The following is a 22,761-nucleotide window of genomic DNA, read 5'->3' on the forward strand; positions in this document are numbered from 1 at the left end:
CTGGGCTGCATCAGCAACAGTGCAACACAAGCAGGACCAGGAAAGTGATCATCCCCATTGTGCTCAGCACTGATCAGGCCACACCTTGAGGACTGGTTTGAGTTTTGGTCTCCTCACAACAAGAAAGACATTAAGGTGCTGGAACAGATCCAGGGGAAGACAGCAGAGCTTGTGAAGGGTCTGGAGAACAGGGACCTTCAAAGGTCATCTAGTCCAATGGCCCTGCAGTCAGCAGGGACATCTTCAACTAGATCAGGTTGTTTAGAGCCTTGTGCAGCATGACCTTGACTCTCTTCAGGGATGGGGCTTCAACTACATCCCTGGGCAACCTGTTGCAGTGTTCCACCACCTTCAAGGTGCAGCACTTGCTCCTAACGGCCAATCTAAATCTCCTCTTCCCTCATTTCAGACCACTACCCCTTCTCCTATCACTGCAGGCCTTTGCAAACAGTGCCTCTGCAGCCTTTTTGTAGGCCCCCTTCAGATACTGGAAGCCTGCAATTAGGTCTCTCTGGGGCTTTCCTTTCTCCAGACTCAACACCCCCAGCTCCCTCAGCCTGTCAGCATAGCGGAGGTGCTTCAGCCCCCTGATCATTGTGGCCCTCCTCTAGACCCTGTCTGTCATGTCCATGTCTCTCCTATGTTGAGGATTCCTGACCTGGAGGCAGTACTCCAGGTGAGGTCTCAGCAGAGCAGAGTGGCAGAATCACCTCTCTCCATCTGCTGGCCGTGCCGCTTCGGATGCAGCCCAGGATGCCATTTGCCTTCTGGGCTGCAAGTGCACACTGTTGGCTCATGTCCATTGTGCATAAAGTGTCTGTAGATGTATAGGACCATATGAATGTTCTTGTGAGTTGTGACTGCTCTGAGGTGGAGAGGTTTTTATGATTGTTTCAAAGTTGGACTACCATAGCCAGGATTGATATTTCTGGTGCCCAATTCCTATTCCTTTCAGGCTCACTCTGCTTTTCCATGTTAGAAGACACAGCAGTTCCAACTCCAGTTATTCTTGCCATAAATGGAATTATTTTAGTTTAAGGTCAGGAGTTTCTTAATTTAATTTCACCCTGAATTTAAGGTCAGGAGTCCTCATTCTAAAAGGCAACCAGATAATACTTAAAGCAACATAGAGCAATCTATTAGGGTTGTAACACAGTTTAATTCAGTTCTGAGCCTTAGACAAGAGAGTTCTGATTTGGAAATGACTTTCTGAATGAAAATTCTCACTCAGATAAAGTACACTTTGTTTTATTATTACTGTTGTCTGGACTGTATGCTCTCATCTGTTAACCTTTTAAATCTTCTTCCCTGCTTTTAGAAAATGGAAAATCCTGATGAACTGGCAGAACTTATAAATATGAATCTTGCTCAGCTTTGCTCACTTCTAATGGCTCTCTGGGGGCAATTCCTGGAGGTCATTACCTTGCAAGAGGAGGTCACAGCACTGCTAGCACAAGAGCATCACACATTAAGAGTAAGTATTGACCCTGGCTTTGAGAGCTCTGGCATGTTCATGCTGCTGCTGGGACACAGTTGGGGAAATGTATATCAAAGTGAGAGTCCAGAGTCTCATTTTTCTAGTTTTAGATGAGAAAGTTGCAATCGTAAAGGCAGCTGTTGGACTGCATTTGTTAGCTTGTGTATCATCATAGAATAGAATAGACCAGGTTGGAAGAGACCTTCAAGATTGTGTCCAAGCTATCATCCGACACCACCTAATCAACTAAACCATGGCACCAAGCACCCCATCAAGTCTCCTCCTGAACACCTCTAATGATGGTGACTCCACCACCTCCCCGGGCAGCACATTCCAATGGGCAATCACTCTCTCTGTGTAGAACTTCTTCCTAACCTCCAGCCTGAACTTCCCCTGGTGCAGCTTGAGACTGTGTCCTCTTGTTCTGGTGCTGCTTGCCTGGGAGAAGAGACCAACCTCTGCCTGTCTACAATCTCCCTTAAGGTAGTTGTAGAGAGCAGTAAGGTCACCCCTGAGTCTCCTCTTCTCCAGGCTAAGCAACGCCAGCTCCCTCAGCCTCTCCTCACAGGGCCGTGTTCCAAGCCCCTCACCAACTTTGTTGCCCTTCTCTGGACACCTTCCAGCAACTCAGCATCTTTCCTAAACTGAGGGGCCCAGAACTGGACACAGGACTCGAGGTGTGGCCTAACCAGTGCAGAGTACAGGGGCACAATGACTTCCCTGCTCCTGCTGGCCACACTGTTCCTGATGCAGGCCAGGATGCCATTGGCCCTCTTGGCCACCTGGGCACACTGCAGGCTCATGTTCAGCCTACCATCAACCAGTAGCCCCAGGTCCCTCTCTGCCTGGCCGCTCTCCAGCCACTCTGACCCCAGAAGTTAGAACTTGTTCTTGAAGTATAATATAGAAAACATATAACTTGTGTTTACAAACCAGCTAATTCATCCATCTTCTGGATAAGAAATGCAGTTGAGAAGGCAAATTGCAGTCTGTGAAATGAGAGAGATTTGTGCAGGATGAGATATTGTTCTGCAGGAGCCATGGCTGCTGCCCACTTTGCCTTTTACTTCTCTGCTGCATTTAGGCTGCCTGCTGCATCACAACCCGAAGGGTACTCTCCTCTGAATTAAGAGTTCATTGCCTTCATAAGCTTTGGAAAGTCTCTTAAGTGGGATTTTAAGAAAGAAGAGATGTGAATATGTGTCTGTAAGAAAGCATCCAGTGAGTAGGAGCACAGAGTTGATCTGTATCTGGGTATATAGAGTTGCTGTGGGCTTGACACACAGCAAACCACAGCAATGCTGAGTCCCAGAGTGAAATATATCCAACTAGGAACCAAAATGTTTACTGTCTGACTTCACCATCTGTGCATTTATCTCACACACTTCTGATGATTTTAAGAGGTTATCTGGAGGAAGTTTTCTTGTCTAACCATGTACAGAGAGCTCATTCTAAGGTCTGTTGAATGAGAGTATATAGAATCATAGAATGGTCTGGGTTGGAAGGGACCTCCAAAGGATGCCTAGTTCAACCCCTTTGCAGTCAAGATGGGTCATCCTCCACTGGATTAGGTTGTTCAGAGCCCTGTTGAGCCTCACCATGAATATCTCCAGGGATGAGGCCTCAACTACCTCCCTGGGCAACCTGTTCCAGAGTGCCACCACCCTCATGGTAAAGAATTTGTTCCTAACATCCAGTCTAAATCTGCTCTTCTCTCATTTCACACCATTGTCCCTGATCCTATCACTGCAGGCCTTTGGAAACAGTCCCTCTGCAGCCTTAGGCCCCTTCAGGTACTGGAAGGCTGCTATTAGGTCTCTCTGGAGCCATGTCTGGGCTGAACAACCCTAGCCTGAAACTGGAAAAAAATTGAGCTTCTTTTATTATTGGCAGAAGTGGCTAATTGCTTTTTCTTCTTGAGTGCTGCAGTTACTGGATACTTGATTATCTCCCCAAACATCAGAGTCTGAAAAGGAGAGGCAGGACATGGGTAATCTTAAACTTAAACTTTTATTTAGGGCACGATAGCGAAGGGCAGGCAGGCTGGCTGGCTCCTTAAGAGTGGAGTAATATGGCACTGAGAGGGAAATTCCACCTGAGCCAGCTTCAAGAGAAGCAGCAGTAGGATGTTAATGAATTTTACAAAGGGTAATTTGCAAATGTGACACTTGTTTTCTGTACTCCCAAGACGTGAGGAGCTGGTGTTAATACTTTGCTAATGCATGTAAAGAAGATAGAGGTAAAGAAAGCATAGCTCCAGCAGGCTTCCCACACAGCACTGGAGCTGGAGCCAGCAATCCAGAAATTCAGTGAACCTCTAAAGTATAGGATAGGATAGACCAGGTTGGAAGAGACCTTCAAGATCATCACGTCCAACCCATCAACCAATCCAACACCACCTAATCAACTAACCCACGGCACCAAGCACCCCATCAAGTCTCCTCCTGAACGATGATGGCGACTCCACCACCTCCCCGGGCAGCCCATTCCAGTGGGCAATCACTCTCTCTGTATAGAACTTCCTCCTAACCTCCAGCCTAAACCTCCCCTGGCGCAGCCTGAGACTGTGTCCTCTTGTTCTGGTGCTGGCTGCCTGGGAGAAGAGACCAACCTCTGCCTGTCTACAATCTCCCTTCAGGTAGTTGTAAAGAGCAATAAGGTCACCCCTGAGTCTCCTCCTCTCCAGGCTAAGCAGCCCCAGCTCCCTCAGCCTCTCCTCACAGGGCTGTGTTCCAAACCCCTCACCAACTTTGTTGCCCTTCTCTGGACACCTTCCAGCAAGTCAACCTCCTTCCTAAACTGAGGGGCCCAGAACTGGACACAGTACTCGAGGTGCGGCCTAACCAGTGCAGTGTACAGGGGCAGAATGATCTCTCTGCTCCTGCTGGCCACACTGTTCTTGATGCAGGCTAGGATGCCGCTGGCCCTCTTGGCTGCCTGGGCACAGTGCTGGCTCATGTTCAGCCTACCATTGACCAGTACCCCCAGGTCCCTCTCTGCCTGGCTGCTCTCCAGGCACTCTGACCCCAGCCTGTAGCACTGCCTGGGGTTGCTGTGGCCAACGTGCAGAACCTGGCACTTGGATGTGTTCAATCTCATGCCGCTGGAATCTGCCCAATGATGTCAATTTTGAGCCTTGGTGGTTGATTTTAGATCCTGATTGCAGGTCTTGGTGTAATAATTTGCAATTTGCATTAAAAATCTCTTGGGGATTATAGATTTTCAGGGTTGGTGTAAGCTGCTTTTGGGAACCCTACAATGGTTACATTTCACTGGAGGAGTTGTCTGCACACATCACATGGTGCAGGCTTTCTGGTGGCTGAATTTAGTTGAGATTTGAGAGATGACCTTATTAATTCTTCTGAGACAGTATCTGTCCTTTCTGGAGTAAGATTTTTGTACTGTACAAAAGTCTCTTTTCCTAAATAAGCCTCTTTTTTTATTCTGGAAATTGCTACTCTGATGTGTTTGCTGCTGGAAAACTCTCTTCCTTTTACCTTCTCATCCTGCAGTATTTCTAGACTATACACTCCACAGGAAATTTCTCCCTGGCTAATTTTATTATTAATCTAAGATAAATTAAAGCTTTTAGGGAGTTGTTAATCTATCTGATTCAGATATTAGTGTTAGCAATGCCCCTTAGAAATGCCTGGCACCTGTATCATCACAGAATGTTAGGGGTTGGAAGGGACCTCCAGAGATCATCCAGTCCAACCCTCCTGCCAGAGCAAGATTACCTAGGGCAGGTCACACAGGAACACATTCAGGAGGTTTTTGGAAGTCTCCAGAGAAGGAGAGTCCACAGCCTCCCTGGGCAGCCTGCTCCAGGGCTCCAGCACCCTCACAGCAAAGAAGTTTCTCCTCATGTTGAGGTGGAACCTCCTGTGTGCCAGCTTGTACCTCTTGTTCCTTGTCCTGTCACTGGGCTCCACCAAAGAGCCTGGCACCTTCATCCTGACCCCCAGCCCTCAGATACTGATAGACATTGATCAGATCCCCTCTCAGCCTTCTCCTCTCCAGACTAAACAGCCCCAGGGCTCTCAGCCTTTCTTCATAGCACAGGTGTTCAAGTCCCTCAGTCACCCTCACAGCTTTCTCTTAGACTCTCTCCAGCAGGTCTCTGTCTCTATTGATTTGGGGAGCCCCAAACTCGAGAGAGTATTCCAGGTGTGGTCTTCCCAGCGCAGAGTAGAGGAGGAGAACCTCCCTAGACTTTGTGCACACGCTTTTCTTGATGCACCCCAGGATGCCATTGGCCCTCCTGGCCACAAGGGCACAATGCTGTGCCATGGATAATTTGCTGTCCACTGGGGCTCCAAGGTCTGTCTCCATGGAGCTGCTTTCCAGCAGGACAACCCTTTGTCTGTAGTGGTGCCTGCTGAAATGACTGTCACCCACCTTGCTTGTAAACCAGGTATTTCTGCTGGAAGTCTTGTTAGAAGATAAGATGATGATGCAAGAATATATTCATTATCAGTAATGAGTTCAATATATTTGTTTATCATGAGTATTTTTTACCTACTCTTTAAAAAAAATCTGATTTTTTTTAGTTGTTTTCCTCATTTAAATATTAAATTGATTTCAACTGCTTTGAATGTGAAGCACCCCATTAAAGAGACAGGAACACTTTAGGCATGCTAGAACATCCATCCATCACCTACATTAGCACAGCCAGAAGGTTGACAGCCCTGTTTTATTGAGGAGACTGCTGAATATGGTATTTTATAGTAGGAAAAAAAAAGTTTGAATGCTGAAGTAGTTCACCTCTTTGTTCCATAGTGACATCTTCTGGTAGGTCTGAACATGCTCAGCCTCAGGGGCTCTGCAGATGACACAAAGTTGGGAAGGGAGTGTGGGTTGAGATGCTTGAGGGTAGGAAGGCTCTGCAGAGGGACTTGGGCAGGCTGGAACCATGGGACAAAGCCAGCTGTATGAGATTCAAAAAGGCCAAGTGCTGAGTCCTGCACTGAGTCACAAGAGTGCTGTGAACAGGCTTGGGGCAGAGTGGCTGGAAAGCACTGGTGAGGCCACACTTTCAGGACTCTGTTCAGTTCTGGGGCACTCACTACAAGAAAGACATTGAGGTGCTGGAATGGGTCCAGAGAGAGGCAGTTCAGCTGGTGAAGGGTCTGGAGAACAGGGCTGGTGAGGAGCAGCTGAGGCAGCTGAGGGTGTTTAGTCTGGAGAACAGGAGTCTAAAGGAAGACCTCATTGCTTTCTAGAGCTCCCTGAAAGGAGCTGGTTTGGTCTCTTCTCCCTGGGAACAAGTGATAGGATGAGAGGAAATGGCCTTGAGTTGCACCAGTGAAGATTTAGGTTGAGTATTAGAAGAAACCTCTTGACTGAAAGAATTCATAGAGTGGAGCAGGCTCGCCAGGGAGGTGGTTGAATCCCCATCCCTGGAGGTGTTTCACAGGGGCAGAGATGTGGTGCTGAGGGCCACGGTTTAGCATCAGCCTTTGCAGAGGTAGAGAATGGTTGGACTTGATCTTAAAGGCCTTTTCCAACCAAAACCAGTTCTGTGAGTCTGTGCTTTTCCAAAATGATTCCTTTCAGTTGGATTAATCCTAAAAGATGAGAAATTAGAATTAAGATCTCCCCCTGCTCACTCATAGATGTGCAGACACTCCATAGATGTTCCATGGCAGTTTGTCTAGAAGTGATGGGTACAATTTCCTCCTGCAAAGTCATTGTGGAGTCAGCCCAAGTCGGTAGAGCCTGAGTCAGCAGCACCAGCTGGTACTTGTGGTTCTGCAGAGCCTGTTTAGCAGCCTCCTAGCAAATTCCCCTGTGCTTCCAGAAGTTAAGCAGTGATTAAACACAATCAGCTACTGCTGGCTTGTTGTTTGGGTGGTTTTCCTCTCCCTCCATAATATTGATTTATGTGGGGTTTTGGAGCTGGCTTTCAACTAGTTTTATACCATTGCTATTGGTCTAAGGGCTGTCTGGAGCTGGTAATGAGATTGTCTTCCACAGCACCAGAAATGATGAGCAAGGTTTATTGCAAACAAAATCCCCCAAGCCTTCCTTTTCTGTTGGAGAGGGTGGCAGAATTCTAAAGATCTCATCTTCATAGCTCCTGTATGTGAGTGCTCACTTCTGAAGTCCAAACCACCTGGCTTGCCTCCTGGGAAACACCTTTATGCTCGTTTCTTGACTTGAGCTACAGACATCTACTAACTGGGCAATATTCCTGCTACTGTTTTACTGCCTGATGGATTAGGATCTTTAATTACTTTTTCAGCTGGTGGTTTAGATGAATGATCAGCCTGCTCCCCATGCTCAGTTGTTCTAAAATACATGGTTTAACCTTTAAAATTCTCTCTATTATATCCTCTTCTACTCTGCCCTGGTGAGGCCACATTACATCCAGTTCTGAGCCCCCCAGTTCAAGGAGGACCTCAGGGAACTGCTTGGAAGAGTCCAGCACAGAGGCACAAAGATGCTGCAGGCAGTGGAACATCTCCCTGTGAAAATAGGTTGAGGGAGCTGGGGCTCTTGAGCTTGGAGCAGAGGAGCCTGAGGGGTGACCTCATTCCTGGTGATAAAGATGTGCAGGGCAGTGTCAGGAGGACAGAGCCAGGGAGGTCCAATGACAGGACACAAAGGGCAAGGGCTGCAAGCTGGATCGGAGGAGAGGCCACCTCAACATAATGAAAAGCCTTTTCACTGTGAGGGTGCTGGAGCCCTGGAACAAGCTGCCCAGAGAGGTTGTGGAGTCTCCTTCTCTGGAGACATTTAAAAGCCACCTGGCTGTGTTCCTGTGTGACCTGCCTTAGGTGATCCTGCTCTGGCACAGGGGTTGGACTTGGATGATCTTTCGAGCTCCCTTCCAACCCCTACCATTCATTCTGTTAACAGTCTTCTCTATTTCTGGGGAGAAAGGGTTTGGAATTAGCAGTGACAAAACCTTGTGTTTGGAAGGTAAAAGTGCTTAGAAAAGCCAGCTGGGAAAACCTGGGGGAGTGCTTAGGAAGAGGGATTCTAATCCCACACATGTTTGCACAAACCCCTAGCAGGATAAAGCAGACACTCTTTCGTCTGCAGGGCTGTTCCCAGCTGAGAGCCCAAGCTGCACTTACAAGAGAGGATTGAATGAAGTGGTTTTCTTTTTAATGCAAAATATTGTCCATGACAAAGCATAGATATTGTTATCACTGAGATTAATTTCATACAACAGTAAATTGAGTTCTGGGAGGTTGGGTCAGGACTTCTAGCTTCTAGTGCAGGTTAGAGGTTGGGGGTTTCATGTTTGTGGTTTGTGGTTGGGTTGTTTTTTCTTGAGCCCCATGGAGCAATTTTTTGCCAGCTTTTCTATTAAGAGGGGGAAAAAAAGGCAAAAGTAGAAGCTCCAGAACATAAATCTGTTAAAACTGGAGAGGAGCTTTTCATAGCTGCCTTCCAATACCTAAAGGGAACCTGCAGGAAGAAGGGTGTCTGTTGACAGGACAAGGGGGAGTGGTTTGGAGCTGAGGGAAGAGCAGGGTGAGACTGGATCTTAGGAAGAAGGTCTTCAGTACCAGGCTGCTGAGACACTGCAAAAGGGTGTCCAGGGAAGTTGTGGATGCCTCCTCCCTGGAGATGTTCAAGGACAGATCTGGTTACTCAGAACCTTGTCCAGCCTGACCTGGAATGTCTCCCGGGATGGGGCTTCAACTTCCTCGCTGGGCAACATGTTCCAGTGATCCACCACCTTCATGGTGCAGAACTCGCTCCTAACATCCAATCTAAATCTGCTCTTTGCTCATTCCAAACCCCTCTCCTATCACTGCAGGCCTTTGGAAACAGTCCCTCTGCAGCCTTCTTGTAGGCCTCCTTCAGGCAGTGGAGCACCACTTTAGGATTGTATAGTTCATTGACTTGAGGCATACAATTAAGTCTCGAATGGAGTGTTGATGGTTAGCATACATTTTGTTGCCATTTGCACCCAAAAGCTTTACATGAAGGATTACAAAAGGAATTACTTTTTGCACAGTAGTTTACTGTGGGCTGGAGAGTGTTCAATGAAGAATGTGAGCCACAATTCTCTGTATTTTGGGGCTGTCTAGTGGGTTTCTACTTCAGAAGGTAATTCCTCAAGCACATGCAGAAGTGTCCATCAAACAATTGTTCCCTTCCTTCTCATTGAAATATCTCATAATATTGTTGTGTGTTATTGTTTCAACTGGGACTGATTGGGATGATTGATTAACTGATTGATTCCTTGGCAATCAGATTTTCAGCAGGCAGCTGAATTTCATATAATTCTCCCTCATCCAGTGCACAAATTAAAACTCTCATTTCGGTCTCTAGCCTTGTCTGTGGCATCCTCTTCCCTCCTACTCTGCCTCAACATGGGAGAAAACAGAAGTTCTAACCTTGCTGGAGAACAGCCAGGCAGGAAGGGACCTGGAGGTGCTGGTTGATAGTAGGCTAAACATGAGCCAGCAGTGTGCACAGGTGGCCAAGGCGGCCAATGGCATCCTGGCCTGCATCAGGAATAGTGTGGCCAGCAGGAGCAGGGAGATCATTCTGCCCTGTACTCAGCACTGGTTAGGCCACACCTTGAGTCCTGTGTCCAATTCTGGGCCCCTCAGTTTAGGAAAGATGTTGAGTTGCTGGAAGGTGTCCAGAGAAGGGCAACAAGGCTGGGGAGGGGTCTGGAGCACAGCCCTGTGAGGAGAGGCTGAGGGAGCTGGGGTTGCTTAGCCTGGAGAAGAGGAGGCTCAGGGGAGACCTTCTTGCTCTCTACAACTCCCTGGAGGGAGGTTGTAGCCAGGTGGGGGTTGGTCTCTTCTCCCAGGCAAGCAGCACCAGAACAAGAGGACACAGTCTCAAGCTGTGCAGGGGGAAGCTTAGGCTTGATCTTAGAAGGAAGTTCTTCACAGGCAGAGAGATTGGCCATTGGGATGGGCTGCCCAGGGAGGTGGTGAGGTCGAAGTCCCTGGAGGTGTTTAAGGAAAGCCTGGATGAGGCACTTAGTGCCATGGTCTGGTTGATTGGATAGGGTTGGGTGATTGGTTAGTCTTGGTTATCTTGGAAGCCTCTTCCAACCTGGCTGATTCTGTGATCCTGTGAGTGCTGGTGGATTTTCCCAGACAGAGTGAATGTGACATAAAAGAAGCTCTGACTTTGTTTGGCTCTTGCAGGTGCGCAGGTTTGCAGAAGCATTCTTCTGTCTGGAGCATCCCAGGCAAGCTGCCCTTGCCTATCAAGAGCTAAAGTAAGTGGCACAGTACCCAACATGCTTATCTTGTGTAGCATTTTAGTGTGAGAGACTTGTGTAAAAAGTTAGGAGAAACTTGGATTCCAAATAGTGATGTGAAGTATTTTTCATGGCAGATAGGAAATCATTCAATAACTACTAAAGCTATTCAATAACTATTGGAAAAGCTTCTAACAGAGGCAATTAGACTGCTGCTAATTTCTGTGAAGGTAAAAAGAAATAGTTCTGCTTTCATGTAGGACTACCCTTTTCCTTTGTTTTCAGTGCTCAAAGTCATCTACAGATGTGTGCAGCTATCAAAAACACTTCCTTCTGCAGCTCTCTTCCACCCCTCCCTATTGAATGCAGTGAACTAGATGGAGATATGAATTCCCTGCCTATCATCTTTGAAGATCGATACTTGGATTCAATTACTGAAGGTAAATGCACCTCACAGTGCAGCTTTCCCTTTGAAGAAAGGAGGGAAAAAGTACCTGAACCCTGAGTATGCTGAAGATTTGTACTTCTTGCTGCTTCAAAGGGAATGTTTATTAGCTAGGAAATCATAGGATGGCAGGGGTTGGTAGGGACCTCCAGAGATCATCCAGTCCACCCCCTCTGCCAGAGCAGGATCACCTAGGGCAGGTCACACAGGAACACATCCAGATGAAAGCCTCCAGAGAAGGAGACTCCACAACCTCTCTGGGTAGCCTACTCCAGTGCTCCAATAACCTCACCATAATGAAGTTTCTCCTGATGTTGAGGTGGAACTTCCTGTCTGCTGGTTTGTATCCACTGCCCCTTGTCCTATCACAGGACACTAGTGAAAACACAGGACACTACTGGCCCCTTCTTGACACCCACCCCTCAGATATTTACAGACATTGATCAGACCCCCCCTCAGCCTTCTTTTCTCTAGGCTAAACATCCCCAGGTCTCTCAGCCTTTCCTCATCACGCAGATGCTCCGTTCCCTTCATCATCCATTGGACTCTCTCCAGGAGCTCCCTCTTATTCTTGAACTGGCTATCCCAGAGCTTGATACAGTGCTCCAGATGTCATCTCTCCAGGGCAGGATAGAGGGGGAGGAGGAATGTCTCTTTGGGTTGAGTTTTGAGGGTTTGTTAGAGCTCTGTAATTAGTGGTTTATAGCTTCAGTTACCTGCATAACCTTGTTGTGAACAATCCTTTTTCTTCTTCTTTTTTCTCCTTGTTTGTGTTTTGTTTTGGTTTTTTCCTTTTGATGCAAGATGTGGATGTACCCTGGTTGGCAGGCCAGAGTCTTCCAAGGTCAGAGTCCAATAAACTGGAGAAATTTGAAGCTGAAGAAAGTTTTGTGGCTGGTTTTACCAGCCCAGAACTGAAACTCAGGCCTGCAGGTGCCTCCAACCTTTGGCATCCAGAAAGTGAAAAGGTGCTGACAAAAGCTTTGAAAGGGAAGAACGAAGATGCAAATAAATCCAAAGTGAAGGTTACTAAGCTCATGAAAACGATGAAACCTGAAACCACAAAGAAAGTTGTGAAGCAGAACTCTAAGGACTCTGTGGTCTTGGTGGGCTACAAATGTTTGAAAAGCGCAGCACTGGAAGATGCCTCTAGAGGCTCAGAAGGCAGGCCTTCATACAACGCTAGTGAAGGGCTGGACCCTGCATTAGGTGGAGTTCCTTGTGATACAAAGACCTGCAGCAGGCAAACAAGTCAAAGAGAACTTCCATTTCTGCCATCTGGATCTGAGGAAAAGGCTGCCAAGATGGAAGGTGTCCAATCGGGTCCTCTTAGCCCTGTGCACTGTGAAAACGTGGCTGGTTTTGCTAGACTCGCTGTCTCCCAGACTGGTTCTGGAACCGTGCAAGCAGATAGTGCTCTGCAGCCCAGAGGTACACTTGAAGGTTGTCATGGAGGTCAACCAGCTTCCTCAGGAGTCAGGACAATTGAGGTCAAACCAAGCACTAAGAACCCCTATGAAGGGGGGAAGGTCACTGTGCACATCGGGTCGTGGGCCGAGCTCCCGCAGGACGGAGCGCAGGCAGAGAATCTGCAGGTACCAAATATCCAGTCTCTGGAATCTGGAAAGAAATTGACTTCAGGAGAACAGGAAGCACTGCTTGAAAAGGAAGATGTCCTCCCCCAGAGCAGTGACATCTTGACAAAAGCGAAGAGCACTCAGGCTGCTGCTGCCACCAAGGAAAGTCAGCTTTCGGCGAGCGCAGATGGCGCCAAGCTACCGGACGTCAGCGTGACCTGCGCCTCCTCCAGGTTTTCAGATTCAGGGGTAGAAAGTGAGCCAAGTTCCTTTGCAACTCACCCCAACCCTGACCAGGTGTTTGAAAATGCTCAAGGGCAAAGTGCACATAATGGGGAGAGAGCCTTTCCTCAGCTTTTCCTCAAGCCAGACTGTGCTGTGAAAGCCGCCCTAGAAAGCCATTGCACTGAGAGTACCAGCGCTGTGAGCGAAATCCAGTCGTCCCTGACATCCATCAACTCTCTGCCTTCAGATGATGATGAGCTGTCACTTGAGGAGAATTCCAAGATCTCTGTCGTCCCTGAGTGCCAGCTAAGCAACAGTAAAACTGTGCTGGATCCCGGAGCAGCTGACTTGCCAAAACGTGGTGACGGTAACCAAACCAACAGCGCTTTGCAGCCGGAGTGTGTTGCAGGGCGCTCGGATCACAAAACTCTGTCTGCACACTCCTCTCTCTCAGGAACAAAAGATCTTTTACTCTTAGCTGTGTCAGACGAGGAGGCATCTGCTGATGGGAAAAGTTACAGCCCACGGGCAGAGCTTGGCACAGCCTGCAAGGATGCTCAGGGTCCTGAAAGGGAGCCTAACGCTGCAGAAGAAAGAGTTAAACCGAGTTTGGGAGCTGCTTGTGTGGGTGAGCAGTCTGCTGTTTCAGGTTCTTCATCTGTGAATGCAGTGTATGAGGTCGGAAAAGCAAATGAAGGAAAACATATTGAGCCTTTAGAACTGCAGGGGACAGCTGAAGTAGCTCGAAGTGACATTGGGACAGAGAATCCTTCTCCAACCAGCAGTACTGACATAGTAAAGCAGGGGCTTGTGGAAAACTATTTTGGCTCTCGAAGCAGCACGGATATTTCTGATATCTGGCCTCTGGACAACAGCAATCCTGTCAGCCCTCAGAAGGAAACATATGAAAAACAAATGATTTGCTCTTCCCAACAAGATGAGGAGGATGAGGAGGAGGAGGATCAAGAAATGATTGAAAACGGGTATTATGAGGAAACAGACTACAGTCTGTTAGATGGAGCTTCCAGTGCTGAGCAGGATCATGGCTCAGCAGAAGGCAGAACTCTGAGATCTGAAAGGATTGACAGTGGGCATCTGCCAGATGGAATCAGTGTGCCTCCTGTCTGTGCTCCTGGCTGTCTGTCTTTCCCTTCTTCTCTGAGAGACTCTCCTTGCAATGTCATCTGTTCTGCACGGAGTAAGTCTGATGCAATTACCCAGCAGCCAGGCAGCACATACTACAGCTCAGCTTCAGCTGCTTCCTGGTATGAGAGCTCTCCAGAACCTCAGATGTTAGCGTAAGTGCTTGCTTCAAACAAAGATTTTGCTTCTAGAAGTGGTGGGACTATGGGGGAGAAGCATGGTTAGAATGCCCCCAGGAATGTGGCTTGTGGATTCCACATGCTCAAGTAGTATCCCCTTTGAGCTGATCAGGTAGAAGAGGTTTTAGCACTGAATTCCCTCTGCTGTGAGCTTGGCATTCCCTGTGGTTTGGCAAACTGCAACTAAAGCACACATGCATTCTTTTTTGTTGTTCATTGTGTTCATTTAGAAAACAAAAAAATAACAATGGTTTGGTGGTAAAGTGATGTTTGGAGTATAAAAAATGGTGTTTTATGAAGTGGAAACTCTGAAAATTGCCAGCATGGGGAAATGTGCTTTGAGTTTAAAGCCAAAACCATCCTAATCAGTCCACCTAATCAGTTGAAGGAAGCAGATGTGCAGTGGGAGCCAAGGTGATGGCCCTAGCTCTCAAGCTTAACCTCAGGCAGCCAAAGTTGCACACCTCAGAGACCACAGGGCTCTAACACACAGTGCACTGCAGTTTGGGTGCTGCAGCTGAGGGAATATGGGAGGTAGCAGCCTAATGGGTTGCAGTGCAGGTGGCTATCAGAAAGCAGCTTAGAAGAGAGGCAAAAGCAAGGCAAATGTTAAACAAGAAGAAAAGCTTTAAAAGTTGTGGTTAGCAGCTGAGAACAGGAGGAAGGTTTGAGCAGTGCTGGGGTAGAAGAGAAGTGGACAGAGAAGTAGCTTCTGAAATACTGGAGGGTGGGTACTGGTGTGGAATGGGAGGGATGGAGAGCAGAGACTGTTTTTAGGCTGTTTTGAACAATGAGAGTGAACTCAGAGGAAAATCAAGGACTTGGCCTTGGGAAGAGCAGAGTCTGGTGGAGCGTGGGATAAGTGGGATTGCAGAGGGCACCATCTGCTCTGCAGAGAACCAACCCTTGGTACATTCGGTTCAGAAGAGATACCTTGAGAACAAACTAAGTCACTTCTGCTGCAGAGTGATAAGACCAACTGCCTGCAGTGGCTTCTGTTGAGACTGACTTCACTGAGGCTTGTTCTTGCCAGTTAGTGAGGAATGAGCTAAAGATAAAACTGGGGAAAGAGAGAACAAAAAGTAGAACAGGAGGAAAACAGCGAGCAGGCAGAGGAGGACGGGACACAGCGTGGTGCTGCGAGGGAGAACACAGGACTGAGAGATTAAGGAGGGGAAGCAGCATCAGGTTTGAAGTGCTGCAGGGAAACTGATAACACAGTTAATGAGGTAGGAAGGTCCTATACAATAAAACTAAGGGAAGGGGAAGAAAGGGAGGAACACAAGGAGCTCCTAGCATGTAGGGAGCTGTTAGAAACCATACAGTGTACATCCTCAGAGGTCTGCATCTGGGTTCTTGTGAATCAAGTATCAGTTATTCAGCCTACTGGGGGGACTTCTGGTGAGCACTTACAGCCCTGGCTCCAGCTCTCTGCTGACCTAGGAAATAGCTTTTAAGCTTGACAAGAATTACCAAAAGTCAGTGAAAATCTCTGCTCTGACTTGGGGCTGGTTTTGATTGCTGGAATGTTGTTACTGCAGTTAAGCAAAGCTGTTGCTTGCTGAAGACCAGAGCTAACCCAGGGTTTTCAGTGATTGCAGAGACACCTCAGAGTCTGCAGAGATGTTCAAAGTTGAGAAGTCAGTGGAGCTTGGTGGATGGATCTTGTTACAGAGGAAGAAGGGCTGTAGGAAGCTGCAATAAAAAAAGAAAAGGTTTTGAGGAACTAGCTTGAAGATAATGATTGGATAGATCTGTTTTCCTCTGGATCAGTTACATAGAAGACAAAGCAAAAACCAAGTAGAAAACTCTATCCTAGGAGATCCTGTGAGTAAATTTTGATGTATTATAAATGTGGTTTTGTTCCAGTTTCCAGCAGGCTAAAGAAGAATTGAAACAACTAAAGCTTCCTGGATTTATGTACAGTGATGTTTTCAAACTGGCTTCTTCAATACCTTATTTCAGTATGGAAGAGGATGACTGCTCAGAAGAAGGAATACATCTTATAGTCTGTGTCCATGGCCTGGATGGTAGGCTGGGGAATGTGATACTGATGGAGAGAGCAGTTCAGATTGCTCCTTGGGTTTAGCTCTTGTCATTTCAGCTCTGAAGGGAGCCTTTCTGGGATAGAGTCACTGGAGGGAAATGGGAACTTGACTTTCTGCTGCTACATCTGCCAGCCTGTTCCACAGAATCATTTACATTCAGAATTTTATGTAACATTTGTCTCTAGTAAGATTTTCATGCACATCAACTCCTTTTCTCATGGAATTATAAAAGAATAGTTTTGGTTGGAAAGGACCTTCAAGGTCACCCAGTTCCAGTGCCCTGGCATGGGCAGGGACACCTTCCACTAGACTCAGGAGCAACTTGATGGAATTCTAGAATCCTAGAATGGTTTGGGTTGGAGGGAACCTTAAAGATCATCTAGATCCAGCCCCCTGGCATGGGCAGGGACACCTTCCACTAGACCAAGGAGCAACCAAATAGAATTATAGAATCCTAGAATGGTTTGGGTTGGAAGGGACCTTCAAGATCATCTAGTTCCAGCCCCCTGGCATGGGCAGGGACACCTTCCACTAGACCAAGGAGCAACCAAATAGAATTATAGAATCCTAGAATGGTTTGGGTTGGAGGGGACCTTAAAGATCATCTAGTTCCAGCCCCCCTGGCATGGGCAGGGACAGCTTCCACTGGAGCAGGTTGCTCAAGGCCTCAAGTTCACAGTAGATTCATGTCCCGTTTTTTTTCTATCAGATAGGTGTTTGTCCCTCTTATGCTAATAGAATGGAGTTACTAACAGCCCACTTGTATTCAGAATTTCAGATGTTAGAATGTCAAGGAAAATAAACCAGGTGTCTATTCTTGGGGGAAAAAATTAGTAGTTGCAAAATGCAGTCAAGTGTTTATAAGATTTTTTGAAAGGGTTAGTTTGGTGAATCACAGAGGTTGGAAAGCATTTTTGGAGACTGTCAAGTCCACAGAATCACAAATAGTCTGGGTTGGAAGGGACCTACAAAGGGTCATCCAGTCCAACCCCCTCTGCAGGGGCATCCTCCATTAGATCCAGGGTGCTCAGAGCCCTGTCCAGCCTCACTTTGAGTGTCTCCAGGGATGGGGCCCCAACCACCTCCCCAGGCAACCTGTTCCAGTGTTCCACTACCCTCATGGTGCAGAACTTGTTCCTAGCCTCCAATCTAAGTCTGCTCTGCTCTAGTTTGAAGCCATTGCCCCTGGTCCTGTAACTGCAGGCCTTTGTAAGCAGTCCCTCTGCAGCCTTCTTGCAGCTCCCTTCAGGTACCGGCAGGCTGCTATTAGGTCCCTGTTCCACCTCAAGCCATTCTGTGATTCTCTGATCAATGGTTTTGTCTCTCTTGTTTTGAGCAGCTTCTTGAACTAACAATGCAAGAAAACACAAGAGAGCAATAGGATTCCAACCCCTGTGATTCTGTGACAGTATATTGGGCTGGACCAACACCTCACAGCCACTTCATTCACTTTTCAGCTTTCTAAGTTAATAAATAATTGAAATTAGAGAACAGCTCTCTGGGGCTTTTTTTTTCTTCCTCAGGGCAGAAAACAGCCTTTGTTGAGTTCTTTTAAAAGAAAACTCAGAGGTATTCCTTTTTGCTAGTGTAGATATTAGCATGATAGAATGCTAGGGGTTGGAAGGGACCTGCAGGTGTTCAGGTTCTGTTGCATGCCTCGAAAGGATGCCAAAGTTACCTTGGCCAGAAAATCTGTTGTTCAAAAGCCTCACCTCTTTGAAGTCATAGAACAAATCCACAGAACTAGAATTTATAGATTCATAGGATGGGCTTGGGTCAGAAGGGACCTTGAAGATCATCTAGTTCCAGTCCCCCCACTGTGGGCAGGGACACCTTCCACTGCAGGGACACCTTCCACTAGAGCTCAAGACAACTTGAAATGCTGAATTCTTTATACAACTTGTGTCCTATTAATAAGAGGTTTGACTCAAACCCTTGTTCTCTAATTAAGGCAAAAATGCTGCTCTTCAATCAAAAGAGTGCAAGGTCATTGCTGTAGATGCTAGGGACATGGTTTAGTGGTGACCCAGCAGTGCTGGGGCAAAGGCTAGACTGGGTAATCTTGAGGGTCTCTTCCAACCCAAAGATACTCTGTGATGTGTTGGCTTAGGTACCACTCTCTATTTATCTGCCAACAGCCCACTCTGCCCTTTGATTCCACCAAAATATCTACAACTTGCCCTTATTCCTCACTCCTTAGGCTAGCTTTGAGTTCTTTCATTGGCTTTTACCACAACTAATGAAGTTTTCAGGACTGTGGTGCTCAGGGTTCTGTGTATCTGTGGGATGCTAAGAGCAGGGCTTTCTAAAGCCATGTCTGTGTTGAGTGTCATTTTTATAGCCCCATTTTGTCACCACTTTTGCCTTGGCAGTTTAGCTTCCTGCAGTTTAATTGGGGCTGAGAATATCATTGGCTGTGTTTAAATATAAACCTGGTTCATTTGAGTCTGCTCAGTGCTTTCAGTGCCACTTCACAGTCTCTAACTCTTGCTTGTTTTTCCTTTGAAGGTAACAGCGCAGATCTAAGATTAGTGAAGACTTACATTGAGCTAGGGTTGCCTGGAGGGAGGATAGACTTTCTGATGTCTGAAAGGAATCAGGTATTTGCCACCAAAACTCAGCTCTGCCAAGCTCTGCCCAGTGCACCTCTTCAGATGTGGCTGTCTGGTGGCACTGTCACCTTGCAGCTCAGCACATTTCTCTGTCTCTGATTGTTTTCTCGCGCCATCTGTGATTGGATTGATCTTGTGGCTTGCATTGAAGTCATTACAAAACTTAGGGTGGAACTGAAGGTAAAGATCTGAGGAGTGACATTGATGTGTGCTGCTATCTCCTAAGTTTCCACTAATCACTTAGGAGTGTAGGTAAAATCCCCTCTGTGTTAATGGTGGAAATGGTGCTGGTGAGAAGTGGCGTGGCAGGAAGGGAGAGATGTTACTTCACACCACCGGAGACGTGCAGAATGCCTGCCTTCCCTCAGTCTGCTGCTGTCAACTGTGGTCAATGTTATTGTTTTCAGATGAGGTAAATATGAGAGAAGAGAGAGAGAAGAGGGCTTTGGGTGTGTGTTAGGCCTGCTTCAGGGATGGATTAGAACAAAGATGCTCTTCAGGAGCTCAAAGAAAAAGGTTCATCTAGCATTTTCCTGTGGGTGCTTTGTGACACAGACTGGGCAGGCAGCAGGCCCTGCTTTCTCCTCTCCAGCCCTTTGCATTTTGTCAGTCAACAGTTGTAAAACTTTATGGTTTGAGAATTCCACTGAGGACATTTGGCCTAGTAGCTACTGTCTGGAGTTTGCTCCTTGAATGTTTTCACTTCCAGTTTCCACAGCACAGAGCTGAGATTAATGCAACAGTTCGCACCCATCAGTAACTCAGCTGCAAACAAGGACACTTCAACAGATCCCTGGATTGGAGAATAAAGGAGTCAATCATTCCCCATTTTCCACTTCAGTTAATTAAGTATTTTATAAACAGGTGTAATTGCTCCCTCAGGAGGCAGCTGAGGGAGGCTTAGTCCATCCAGTATTACTGAGGATCACATGTCAAACACTTTCTGGCCATCCATGGACCATGAGGTCCTTCCCTGCCCACTTTCAACCTTCTTGTCATTTAAAATAGGAAGATCAGAACCAGACAGGGCATTTTCAGGTGGATGTGCACTATGGACTTGGAAAATGCTCCACTGGTATTATCTGTCCATTCCTTGCTTTCCTGAGACAGCTGATGATACAGAATGCAGACATGTTTGGGGCTGGTTTCCCCTGATTTACATTTCTTGCCATTTTATCACCCAGACATGCAATAACTGTAAGATTCTTCTCAAATCCTGGTCAGTTCTGGGTTTGACTGTGCTGACTATTTGGGTTTATCTACAAACTCTGACATCTTACACCTTTCCCCTTCCCAGATTGTTTATCACTATGTTGAACACCACAGAGTTCAGCACAGACCCTTTGGAACTTGTGTTGAGATGTTTTAGGCAGCCTTTGCCTACCTCTGTCTTTGATTTCTGGCTGGTGATCACCCTAGAGAATCAGCTATGAACTGGGAATAAGGCTTTACAGAGTGGTTTTGTTGGGACTAAACAATGCTAACAGAGATTGTTTCTGCTCTTGCAGCCATTGTCTCATTTTTATTTCATGGGCAGTCTGATTTAGTTGTGAATATGCAGTTTGCTCTCCTGTTTCACTGCAGATAAGGTTATGTAGAGAGGAAAGCTCAGAGGTAAGGCTGGCTGTGTCATGTTCAGATTTGGGTAGCTGTATCAGCAGACAAAAGGCTCTTGCAGCAAAATGTGTATCACTTCATCCCATGTTCCAAGACAGACAAAAAAAGGGGGTGGGGAGGGATATAATAAGCAGGTGTAGTGTTTGTGTTCAGAGTTAATGTGGATGCTTGTGTTTGGGTGCTGCTGATCCAAAGAGTGGGGGGTGAGAATGCAGAGTGATTGCAGGATGTGCTTTGCTGCAGTAGAAAAGAGAGTCACTGGATTGGGTTTTTCCTTCCTTTTGTTTTGCAGAACGATACCTTTGCCGATTTTGATTCCATGACAGACCGCCTTCTAGATGAAATTATCCAGTATATACAGATTTATAACCTCACCCTTGCAAAAATCAGGTAATGTCCCTTCTGCAAACCACTGACAGGAATGAAACTGGAGCCCAGGCTTGTTCTGAGAATGTCATGCTCAGGAGCAGGCCCAAAGAGAGAGGGGAAAGTAGAAATTCAGGGAGTGGGGAGGAGGACAAAGAGGGGAGAGGGTAATCACTATTGAAAGAAGACTGAACAGGGTTGTGAGCTCTCCTAGTTCTGTTGGTGGGGTTAGGGCAGAGCTCAGCACTGCATGGAAGGAGCTGCTGCCCTCTGCTTCTTCATAGATTCATAGAATAGTTTGGGATGGAAGGGACCTTCAAGATCAGCCAGTTCTAACCCCTGGGCATGGGCAGGGACCCTTCCACTAGCCCAAGTTGCCTCATCCAACCTGGCCTTGAACACCTCCAGGGAGAGGGCATACACAATCTCCCTGGGCAACCTGTTCCAGCCTCACTAGAATGAATTTCTTTGTAATCTCCAGTCTAGATATGCCCTCCTAAAACTTCAATCCATTCTCTCTTGTCCTATCACTACATGCCCTTATAAAAAGTCCTCCCCCCAGCTTTCTTGTAGTGGAAAGCTGCTCTAAAGTCTCCCCACAGCTTTCTCTTCTCCAGTCTGAACAGCCCCAACTCTCTAAGCCTGTCCCCATAGGGGAGGTTCTCCAGTTCTGTGGTCATCTTCATGGCCTCCTCTAGACCTGTTCCAACAGTTTGGTGTCGTCCTTGTGCTGTGGGCACCAGAACTGGATGCAGTGCTCCAGGAGGGATCTCACAAGAGCAGAGCAGAGGGCCAGAATCACTGCTGGGGTCCTGTTGGTGACGCTTCTTTCAGTGCAGCTTTTGATAGTATAGAGTAGCATAGACCAGCTTGGAAAAGACCTTCAAGATCATCAAGTCCAACCTATCACCCAACACCATCTAATCAACTAAACCATGGCACTAAGTGCCCCATCCAGTCTCTTCCTAAACACCTCCAGTGATGGTGACTCCACCACCTCCCTGGGCAGCACATTCCAATGGCCGATCTCTTTCTGGGAAGAATGTCTTCCTAACATCCAGCCTGAACCTCCCCTGGTGCAGCTTGAGACTGTGTCCTCTTGGTCTGGTGCTGCTTGCCTGGGAGAAGAGACCAACCCCCACCTGGCTACAACCTCCCTTCAGGGAGTTGTAGACAGCAAGAAGGTCTCCCCTGAGCCTCCTCTTCTCCAGGCTAAGCAACCCCAGCTCAGTATCACAGTATCACTAAGGTTGGAAGAGACCCCAAGGATCATCGAGTCCAACCTGTCACCACAGACCTCATGACTAGACCATGGCACCAAGTGCCACGTCTTGAACACCTCCAGGGACGGTGACTCCACCACCTCCCTGGGCAGCACATCCCAATGACGAACGACTCCCTCAGTGAAGAACTTTCTCCCTCAGCCTCTCCTCACAGGGCTGTGCTCCAGGCCCCTCCCCAGCTTTGTTGCCCTTCTCTGGACACCTTCCAGCAACTCAACATCTTTCCTAAACTGAGGGGCCCAGAACTGGACACAGGACTCAAGGTGTGGCCCAACCAGATGCTAGCTTCTCCTCAAAATCAACAGGAAGTGTTCTCTGTACCAGGGCTGCTCCACAGCTGAGACAGCACCTCTTGGGTTGTGGCTTTTGATGGATATTTTAATTCTCTTTTTTTCCTTCCATGTATTGTTACAGTTGGGCAGATTGTTTGCTAGCACAGAAGGGTGAGGTTTTACTGTGTCTGCATTTCCAGCATGAGCTGAATGAGCAGAGTTGGGCCACAGAAATCCTCCAATATCCCTGTGGTACTTCAGGATCTTAATTGATCTCTGGTATTGCAGAGATGACAGCATTGCCACCTGCTGTTGAGAGCTGCAGCCCACCAG

The 22,761-nt window shown here is 47.3% G+C and overlaps 1 protein-coding gene across 1 annotated transcript in view; it reads left to right on the forward strand.

Moving 5' to 3' along the window:
• The window catches only part of FAM135A (family with sequence similarity 135 member A), an 81,234-nt gene that overhangs the window by 47,947 nt on the left and 10,526 nt on the right, over positions 1-22,761 (forward strand). The window contains exons 10-16 of the mRNA XM_054169661.1: positions 1,319-1,474; positions 10,606-10,679; positions 10,947-11,101; positions 11,911-14,206; positions 16,100-16,260; positions 18,787-18,878; positions 20,800-20,897. Of these exons, the coding sequence (XP_054025636.1) occupies positions 1,319-1,474; positions 10,606-10,679; positions 10,947-11,101; positions 11,911-14,206; positions 16,100-16,260; positions 18,787-18,878; positions 20,800-20,897 (3,032 nt within the window). The remainder of the gene's footprint in view (positions 1-1,318; positions 1,475-10,605; positions 10,680-10,946; positions 11,102-11,910; positions 14,207-16,099; positions 16,261-18,786; positions 18,879-20,799; positions 20,898-22,761) is intronic.

Source organism: Dryobates pubescens, chromosome 2 (assembly GCF_014839835.1).
Source record: "Dryobates pubescens isolate bDryPub1 chromosome 2, bDryPub1.pri, whole genome shotgun sequence".
Classification (NCBI taxonomy): Eukaryota; Metazoa; Chordata; class Aves; order Piciformes; family Picidae; genus Dryobates; species Dryobates pubescens.